Source organism: Gossypium hirsutum, chromosome A09 (genome assembly GCF_007990345.1).
Source record: "Gossypium hirsutum isolate 1008001.06 chromosome A09, Gossypium_hirsutum_v2.1, whole genome shotgun sequence".
NCBI lineage: Eukaryota > Viridiplantae > Streptophyta > Magnoliopsida > Malvales > Malvaceae > Gossypium > Gossypium hirsutum.
Genome location: NC_053432.1, coordinates 68,272,333 through 68,282,665, shown reverse-complemented (window position 1 = coordinate 68,282,665; position 10,333 = coordinate 68,272,333). Strand labels below are relative to the sequence as shown.

General features: G+C 34.6%; 2 protein-coding genes across 2 annotated transcripts; both read left to right on the top strand.

Moving 5' to 3' along the window:
• Window positions 1-2,422: 2,422 nt before the first annotated feature.
• Window positions 2,423-5,210, top strand: LOC107890303 (calcium-dependent protein kinase 17). The gene is made up of 8 exons (XM_041076520.1): window positions 2,423-3,218; window positions 3,312-3,455; window positions 3,532-3,684; window positions 3,763-3,878; window positions 3,968-4,135; window positions 4,242-4,369; window positions 4,465-4,564; window positions 4,811-5,210. Exons 1-8 carry the CDS (start codon window positions 2,540-2,542, stop codon window positions 4,892-4,894), a joined length of 1,572 nt encoding a protein of 523 aa, XP_040932454.1. The 5' UTR covers window positions 2,423-2,539; the 3' UTR covers window positions 4,895-5,210.
• Window positions 5,211-5,850: 640 nt separating this feature from the next.
• LOC107890078 (calcium-transporting ATPase 2, plasma membrane-type) lies at window positions 5,851-9,188 on the top strand. Its single transcript, XM_016814592.2, has 6 exons — window positions 5,851-6,827; window positions 7,045-7,099; window positions 7,190-8,172; window positions 8,279-8,317; window positions 8,475-8,646; window positions 8,821-9,188. Exons 1-6 carry the CDS (start codon window positions 6,654-6,656, stop codon window positions 9,096-9,098), a joined length of 1,701 nt encoding a protein of 566 aa, XP_016670081.2. The 5' UTR covers window positions 5,851-6,653; the 3' UTR covers window positions 9,099-9,188.
• Window positions 9,189-10,333: the final 1,145 nt, after the last annotated feature.

Genomic DNA, 10,333 nt, shown 5'->3' with positions numbered 1-10,333 from the left:
TATTTGTCTTATTCAGCATTTCTTCTTTCTGTTTCTATATTTAGTTTTGATTAAGTTGCATGAATTATTGTTGCTAGATAAACTGATAATTTTTACAATTTGCACATATTTATTATTAATAACCATCTCTCTTAAATAAATAGTTTTGACAGATTTGAAAATTTATGAAAGATTTAATTTTAAACAACACTTTTAAAAAAAAACATGGGATTTTTATCAAGAAAATGGGGAGTTGTCATTAATTTTTTTTTTAAAAAAACAATATTTTGTTAAAAGAAATTTAATTTGTACGGTTACATTTAGATTTTCCTTATTTAACAGTTAAAAAGGTTTAAATGCACATTTGACCTTTACATTTGGCGCTTACCTTGGTGCTTAATTGCTTATGATTTTCTTTATCCTAATTTAGTATCTACCCTTTTCCTTTTTCACTATTTTGATATTTTCTTGTAATAACGTTAAGTTTGGAATGTGACAATTTGAACAATATTGTTTGAATTGGATCGTATTAGTTAGTTAGGTTGGTTGGATTAGAAACTAATTGAGGGATTGGTTCAAAGAGTGGCTTTGAATCAATTAGATCAGAAAATCAGTATGTACAGATTAAACCGACGGTTAGATCAATTTTGTTAAAAATAATATGCTTTGAATTTTAATAAATATTAATTGACCGATGAATTGGTGACTTCACCAATTCAACCATCGGTTTGACTTAAAAAACATTTACTTTAAAATTGTGATCATGACAACGGTAGCACTGTTATCCGAAAATTTTACAAAATATATAAAAATCTAAAAAAATCTTGATATATATATAATAATAATTATAAAAAATTCAAAATTCAAAAAATATACTAAAGTAAAAATCCTTAAAAATTTGTAAAAAAATTTTAAAAACATCAAAAAAATTTAAAAAAAAATCCATTTCCTTATCAACTTTACCAAAATTTTCTTTCCAACCAATCGCAATTGACGAGAACAGAAAGTGAAAGAAAATTTTATAAAATTGGTGTGTGGTGAGCTAGAAACGGTGGAAATGTAGTTGAAGAAAATTTTCAGCAAGCTTTCTCACTTGGAAAGAGAACTCCAAAGAAAAGAACTTACATGCTATCTGCTAGTGGATTTTGTTAGGCGAGATAATGATTCATTGGTATTCCCTGTGAACAACTTGTGGTCATTATAAAAGGAATGTTCTTCCAGGAGTTTCAAAGGAAAAAAAATTCCTGCAATTTCTTCATTCTTTCTAAATTATTTATTTAATTTTTATAAAATTTTAGGAGAAATTTCTTCTTTTTTTTTTTAAGAATCTCATTTTAAGTTCTGATTATATCTATCTATTCATAACCTCTCATAATTCATAAATTAAAGAATAATACGTTTCAGCGCACTCGCACCTGTAATATCTATATCAATCGAGTTAAGACTCAATCAACCTGTATGCAAATTTTTTAATTATATTTGTATTGGATTGCTGTTGCATATTCAGCTCCTGTTGCAGTTGCTACCGTTGTTTTCTTGATCTATCCAATTGGTCAAGGAAGTTTTTCTAATGGCATGCTCATATGAATCTTTGGCACTTTCAACTTCATTATTGTAATCCAGACTGAACACAATATCCTTTTGCATCCGTTTCACATGTTAGGCGTAGCTAGTGTATTTGGCGGCTCCCTATTCAGTGCTATACATGGTTCCTTGGTAACCTCTAGTTTGATCAAGAAACCATAGAAAATGAACCTGCTAATGAAGATTCCAGATTCAGTCAAGAGGAACTGCTCATGATTATTTTGGCCGATTGATCATCCAATATGCTAGTTTCAATAATTCTCGTTCTTTACATTTCTTCTTAACTGCTTAGCCTATACTAGGTATCTGGTTCACCGCTTTAGGTATTAGCACTATGACTTTCAACCTAAACGATTTCAATTTTAATCAATCCGTAATTAATAATCAAGATGATGTAATTAACACCTGGGCTGATATTATTAACCGTGTTAACCTGATGATATGTTTGTAGTATGAAATCTTAATGCTAATATTATATGCTTATTTGTCAGTAATAAATTGAAAATCCAAGTCGTGGAATATGACAGAAAGGGAAATGTTTTTTCATAGTTATTAGCAAAGAAGAAAGGCAACACTAAGAGGAGCTAGCGATCGTTGATGGAAGTTCCCCAACAGATACAAAAAACATAAAACGGTTTTGGTAGAGGCCGACAAATCCTCTGGACTCTTTGTCTTACAAGCATGTTCATTCCCAACAGTTTCAAAACACACCCCCAATGACTGGTTTCCACACATTTTTGACATCTTTAATCCTAAAATCTCTCATTATCAATCCTCTCTAATTTCTACACCAAATTCCAAGCTGCTGTACATTTCTTTCAACAGTTTTTTTTTTCCTTTCTTTTTTTCCTCACTCTATACATCCTTTCTATAATTTCTTTGTAATAAGGCTTTTGTTGAGCCCCAATCAGAACGAAAATATTGTCCTTCTGGTTAAGGCTACCATCCCCTCTCCCACTTTCATTTGACCCCAATCATGGGGAATTGTTGCTCTTGTGGCAGCTCCGTCGAAGATGCCAATGAAAAGGGAGACACCATCACGGTGGAACAAGCCAAGAGTCCTAGCGGTTCCAAGCAGGACTCATCACCAAGGAATAATACAGCCTCCCCAGCAGACTCCTCCAAGCCATCCAAGTCTTCCCCAATCGGACCCGTCTTAGGCCGCCGAATGGAAGACATTACAGCCACCTACAACATTGGGAAGGAATTGGGTAGGGGACAGTTTGGGGTCACACATTTATGTACTTGCAAGCAAACCAGGGAACAATTCGCTTGCAAGACCATTGCCAAGAGGAAACTTGCTAACAAAGAGGACATCGAGGATGTTAGAAGGGAAGTACAAATCATGCATCATTTGACAGGCCAGGCTAACATTGTGGAACTCAAGGGAGCTTATGAGGATAATCATTCGGTTTATTTGGTTATGGAGTTATGCGCCGGAGGCGAGCTATTCGATCGGATCATTGCTAAGGGCCATTACACCGAGCGTGCTGCTGCTTCTTTGCTTCGAACAATCGTTCAAGTTGTGCACACATGCCATTCCATGGGTGTCATCCACAGGGATCTGAAGCCTGAGAATTTCCTATTGTCGAACAAAGACGAAAATTCCCCCTTGAAGGCAACAGATTTTGGTCTATCAGTCTTTTACAAGCCAGGTTGAGATAATTCCCTCAAACTCGATGCTTTTATATGGCTCAACGATATCTTCATTGCTAGGAATTGATCTTAATTCCTTGGATCTCTTACAGGTGAAGAATTTAGAGATATTGTTGGTAGTGCATATTATATAGCACCTGAAGTCCTAAAGAGGAAATATGGACCTGAAGCTGATATATGGAGTATTGGTGTTATGTTGTATATTCTTCTATCTGGTGTTCCCCCTTTCTGGGCAGGTACATTTGGTTTCTCAGTCCTGGTAAATGCAATCTTGGAGCTCGAAACTAAGATGAGTTTTTTTCCCCTTGATAGAATCCGAAAATGGAATATTCAATGCAGTTCTACGTGGCCATGTTGATTTCTCGACTGCTCCATGGCCTTCAATTTCAGCTCAAGCCAAGGATCTTGTTAAGAAGATGTTAACTGTGGATCCCAAGCAGAGGTTAACAGCAGTCCAGGTTCTAAGTAAGTATATACCTAAGCTTTCAGCTATGGCGGCCAAGTTATTTGCATGATTCTGATTGATTGTATGGCCATGAACAGAACATCCATGGATCAAAGTGGATGGTGAAGCACCTGATACACCTCTTGACAACGCAGTGCTAAGCAGGCTCAAACAATTTAAAGCAATGAATCAGTTCAAGAAAGTTGCTTTAAGGGTATTTAACCCAACATCAAACATCCATCTCATTGAATTAACCCTCTCAAAAACATTAGTTTGTGATGTAATTTTTGGTAAAACGATTAGGTCATTGCGGGCTGTTTATCAGAGGAAGAAATCATGGGATTGAAGGAGATGTTCAAGGGCATGGATACTGACAATAGTGGAACAATTACACTAGAAGAATTGAGGCAAGGTCTCGCTAAGCAAGGAACAAAACTCTCTGAATATGAAGTTAAACAACTAATGGAAGCGGTAAGTCATTTCCAAACATAAATCCCATTTCCTTTATTTATTTTTTATTTTTTATTTTTTTTTGTCAATAAGACAAAATATTTGTTGTTTTTCTTTTTGAAAATAGGCTGATGCAGATGGAAATGGAACTATAGACTACGACGAGTTCATTACGGCCACAATGCATATGAATCGAATGGATCGAGAAGAGCATCTCTACCATGCCTTCCAACACTTTGATAAAGACAATAGCGGGTAATCATAGTTTTATTGCAGCTAATTTCGTTATTTCTGCAATTGCTTTTTTCCAATTCTGGTAACTGTATGTATATGCCTACTTGTTTTATCAGATTCATCACCATTGAAGAACTAGAGCAAGCTCTACGTGAATATGGCATGCATGATGGCAGAGACCTAAAGGAAATCATTTCCGAAGTTGATATTGATAACGTAAGGAAATTTTCTATATATATTATATTCAATTTTCAGTAAAAAAATTAAAATCTTTGAGAAAATTATTTAATACATTAACATCAAAATTTTTAGACTCTACATATAAGATTAAAATATTTCACTCACAATATATCAAATACTAACCAGAAACTCTAATATTAAAAGATTTCAATTTCATGCTCTTTACTTTCACTTGTTTAAACAAGTTTTGTATAAATTAAAAAGAAGAAATAATTTTTACAGGATGGAAAGATCAATTATGACGAATTTGTTGCTATGATGAGAAAAGGAAACCCAAAGAGGCGGCGTGATGATATTTTCCTTTGATTACTTTTTATGATCGAATAACTTGCATCATATGAAGAAGACGCAAATTTTGTACATATATAATCTAGAAAAGATGCAGAGAGGAATTGAGGAGATGGCTAAAATTATTTTAGGAAAAGAAAAGATATGGTTTAGTTGCTTTTCTCTCTTTCTTTTTTTTTCAACATTGTAACTTGCTTACTAGTATGTTTAGGAAAATGGAGGACAAATTTCTGGGAATTTTTTAAATTATGTTTGGCAATATAAGAGATTATAAAATGGGGTGTATATATATCATCGATCGGCTTTTTGAAATCAAAAGTTAACAACTTGATTTTATAATATTTTTTTTTATTTTTTTAATTTCGAAAAATAATTGGACATCGATAAATAATTGTTTTATCAAATGGAGACATTCTGCTAACATCAAATCCACAATTTCTTCTGTTCTATTTGTAATCACCATTAAAGGCTCCACTGTAGTAGTAGTAGTAGAAATATTTATGGCATCCATCGATTTTCCTTTCATTTCTACTTGAAAAACAGATCAATAAGAAAAGATGATAAATCCCTATTTTAAAGGAGAAAAAAGTGGCTTAATTTTGTTAAGCTGCTCAAATTTTGTTGAGAAAAAAACGTTATTTTGGTACTAAAAATTATTAAACAAATTTGGGTAAAAATTAATTTGGCGCCACCCACCACTAATTTCATTTGGCTTAAGTTTTTTTTTTTAAGTTTCCCACTATACACCCCTAATTTTGTAGTTTCATTCATTTTATGTGATTTAATTAATAAAAGTTTTGACTTATATATAAAGTAGTCGATTGAGTTTTAACTCGATTAGTATCGACATTGTTGTTAATACAAAAGAACATGGGTCTGAGTACGTTGAAGCGCATTATTTTCCTATTTATGGGTGTAAGACCCAATTTAGACCCGGGCCTATGCACATACAAAAACCAAAGAATACAATAAAATATTAAATGTCCATTTACAAATAATAAATCCAAAAAGAAAACCCAGCTCAATTACATTAAAATAGCATAGTGACAGAAGGCCCAAATTCAAAAACCCTAAGTTCCCTTCTTCCCCTTGCGTCGCAGCCCCCCACGTTCAGCGCCCCACGTACGTCGGCACGCCCACACACAACCCCTAGCTCGCGCGTCCATGACCCACGATCGTGCACTCTCCCACGGTACCTACAATTTGAGCAAAGAAATAGGCAGAAACGATTTTTGTATTCAGCTATAAAGTTTTTGAATTTCGATTGTAAAGGGGTTGGTTTTTTTTACCTTTTTTTGGAGAGAATATAGGTTCAAAATGTTTCACGCCCTAATTTGCCCTCTGTTTCCTGGGTTTGTCTCTCCTTTATCTCTTTCATTGCTTGCTTCGCCTTCGGCCAGTAGCCCCAATTTCTTGCTTCGCCTTTCGTGCTTAGTTTTGCTGCAAAAATGGAATACTTTTGACTTTAAATCCGTTCCTAAATAGTAGAAGGAAAATACCAGTTCAAACACTCTACTAAACTGCATCAAATTTCGGATCCTCCATTTCTTTAAAAGAATTTTCTCAGTTTCTTTTCTATTCCATTTTGATCTTATTTATTTCCCACCAATTTTTCTCACAAACTTCCGCGTTGCTGTTGCAAGCAGTACCGGAAATTCCCCTCTCTTTTTATCTTTAATCGGTTTCCACAGTTATTTTTCTTCGATTATTTGAATGAAGCTGAGGTAGCTGTTTTAGGAACAAAGGCGATTTGAAACATTTTTGAAAGAAAGGATTGATGGATAGTTATTTGAACCAGAACTTCGATTTGAAATCGAAGCATTCGTCGGATGAAGCATTGGAAAAATGGAGGACAGTTGTTGGTTTCGTGAAGAATCCGAAACGGCGGTTTCGATTCACTGCCAACCTCTCCAAACGTTATGAGGCTGCTGCTATGCGTCGCACTAATCAGGTCCCTTCACTTTTCAATCCACTCTCTCATTTAGAGATTGCTCAAATATCATTTTCAATTTTTCATCATTTTCTAAATGTAGTAAAGATATACTGATTAGTGATTATCATGAGAGAAATGAGCAGAATTTTTTAGTTTTGTTAATTGGCTTTGCGTTTCTAATATGGTAGTAGGATTATGGCAATGTAGAGATTGTTATTATTATGGAAAATTGCAGGAAAAATTGAGAATTGCTGTACTGGTTTCGAAAGCTGCCTTTCAGTTTATATCAGGTGAGACCGTTTGCTGCAAATTCAACTTTGTTCACGTTTTTATTTCGTAAAACGCCTTTGAATATGTATAAATGAATCTTCGTTTTGCAGGTGTACAACCTAGTGACTATGTTGTTCCTGAGCAAGTCATAGCTGCTGGTTTTCAACTTTGTGCTGATGAGTTAGGATCCATTGTGGAAGGCCATGATGTGAAGAAACTAAAGTTTCATGGTGGAGTAAGTGGCATTGCTGAAAAACTCTCCACATCCACCAACACTGGACTAAGTTCTGATGCTGCTTTGTTGAGTAAAAGACAAGAGATTTATGGAATCAATAAGTTTGCTGAGCCTGATGCTAAGGGATTCTGGGTCTTTGTTTGGGAAGCTCTTCAGGATATGACTCTTATGATCCTTGGGGCATGTGCTATTGTGTCGTTGGTCGTTGGGATAGCAATGGAAGGTTGGCCAGCCGGAGCTCATGATGGACTTGGGATTGTTGCAAGTATCTTATTAGTCGTGTTCGTCACGGCAACCAGCGATTATCGCCAATCTTTGCAGTTTAAGGATTTGGACAAGGAGAAAAAGAAAATCACCATTCAGGTAACAAGAAATGATTGTAGGCAGAAATTATCCATATATGATTTGCTTCCTGGTGATATTGTACACCTTAATATTGGTGACCAAGTCCCTGCTGATGGCCTTTTTGTGTCGGGATTTTCCGTGCTAATCGATGAATCAAGTTTAACAGGGGAGAGTGAGCCAGTAGTGGTGAATGATAAAAACCCTTTTATGCTTTCTGGTACTAAGCTTCAAGATGGATCATGCAAGATGTTGGTTACCACTGTTGGGATGAGAACTCAATGGGGCAAATTGATGGCAACCCTCAGTGAAGGGGGAGATGATGAGACCCCACTGCAGGTGAAATTGAATGGAGTAGCAACTATCATTGGGAAGGTAGGCCTGTTTTTTGCTGTAGTGACTTTTGCCGTAATGGTGCAAGGACTGTTAAGGAGTAAACTGCAAGAAGGGACTATCTGGAGTTGGTCTGGCGATGAGGCACTGAAATTGCTGGAGTTCTTTGCTCAAGTTAATTCCTAAGATTCAGGTGTCCTCCCATTGTTATTTTTGCTTCAAATACCAGTTAGGTGCTTCTAACAAAAGGATAAATCCTGTAATTCATACCTCAATTCTCGTTTTGCAGGTGATAGCTCGATCTTCTCCTATGGACAAGCATACTCTGGTAAAGCAATTGCGAACTGATATTCTTTCATGCGCCTGATACTAGTGTTATGATAATGATTCTTTGTTAGATCCTAGTAAAATATTTTGCTCAAGTATATGTACTGTGTGATATTTACCAAAATCAAGATTCAACTAATCTCAATTCTCAATTCCAGGTGGCTAAGGAGAGTGCTGATGTCATCATTCTTGATGACAATTTCTCAACAATTCTGACAGTGGCCAAATGGGGCCGTTCAGTGTACATAAATATTCAGAAATTTGTACAGTTTCAACTGACTGTCAACATTGTTGCCTTAATTGTTAACTTCTCCTCAGCATGTTTGACAGGTAACAACGGAATATGTTTGCCTACTAATATTTTAAACCAATGTTCTAGCTTCTTTGCAAATGATAATCACTTGAACAGGAATATGAAATATGGTTATGTGTTCATGAGTGTAAGTATCAAGGAAACGAAAACTCCGAACAATATAAAATTTCTCATATTTTCTTATGCTGCAGGGAGTGCTCCTCTGACAGCTGTTCAGCTATTGTGGGTGAATATGATCATGGATACTTTAGGAGCACTTGCACTTGCAACCGAGCCGCCAACCGATCGGGTTCTTCAGCATGCCGATCGCTGCTGCTTTGAAGCTGGTCCCAGTATGAAGCCTATATGCCTGGATTTTGTGAAGAACATCAAGGAAGCCTTAATGTCACTCTTCGTGATGTATAGGGAAGAATTCTTACCAGCACCTGGAATTTACATGAGCTTAGCCTCTACACTATTCATAGTGTGAACCATTACCATTGTGCACCCCTAAATATTGTCTAACTTAATTATTATAACAGTTAACATCATCTGAGAAATAAGCAAAAAGTTGTCTCTACCTTCAAGGAGTTATCATCATTAGGAGAAAAAAAGACCAAGATTCCATCCATTATTAACACTAAGGTAGATCTAGACACCAAATAAAAGTGATGCTGTAGAAACCTGTAATCCATCCTTTCTATAATTCCAACGATAGAGCAACAATCATACCCTTCTATTTTCTTCCACCATTTTGATAAATAGTCAAGATGAATGGAAATGCTAAAATACATGAGCGAGAGAAGATTTGCAGGCTACAATCCAACAATATAGGGAGATGCAAGCCTAGAATGAATTACTTTGGGCTCAACTCCGGGAATGCGCCTGATAAGGTTCTTAAGAGATAAAATTTAACCGACGATCAGCGGTATGATGCTTTGAGTAAAATTCCCGATCATCCAACTCAAATGATCGTTTTCTTCAGTTTACCTTCTGTTGCCCGATTGGAATGGGTCAGAAGATTTCTTTCTCACCATTAAATATCAATGTTCAAACTTTTTGATGTTGTAAAACTTTTGAACATATTGATTATGATGTACAATTTCATTTTCATCTAACTTTTTCTTAGTATAAGTTAATTATGTTTATGCAGAATATAATTTTCAAGTTATATATTTAATAATAATTATGTTAATTTATATTTTACAGTATCATATATTATGATTTGAGTAAATTAATATAAGAATATTAATTATTAAGAATTTTATTAAATTATATAGTTTAATTAAAATATATTTAATAATAATTATGTTAATTTATATTTTACAGTATCATATATTATGATTTGAGTAAATTAACATAAGAATATTAATTATTAAGAATTTTATTAAATTATATATTTTAATTAAAATATATTTAATAATAATTATGTTTAAATATGATTAAATTATTTATTATTGATAATAATAATCTTATTATAATTTAAATAACAATAACAATAATCATTTACCAAAACAAATTTATGCTAAGGGTATTCTAGTCATTTTAGTTTTTTCCATTATGCTATTACACCTCTATTCCATTCAACCAAACACAAGATTACTATTACGCCTCTATTCCATTACATTCAACCAAACAGTGAATTAGCTATTACACCTCTAATCCAATACACCTCTAATCCCAATACACCTCTAATCCAATACGCCTCTAATCCAATACAGCGAA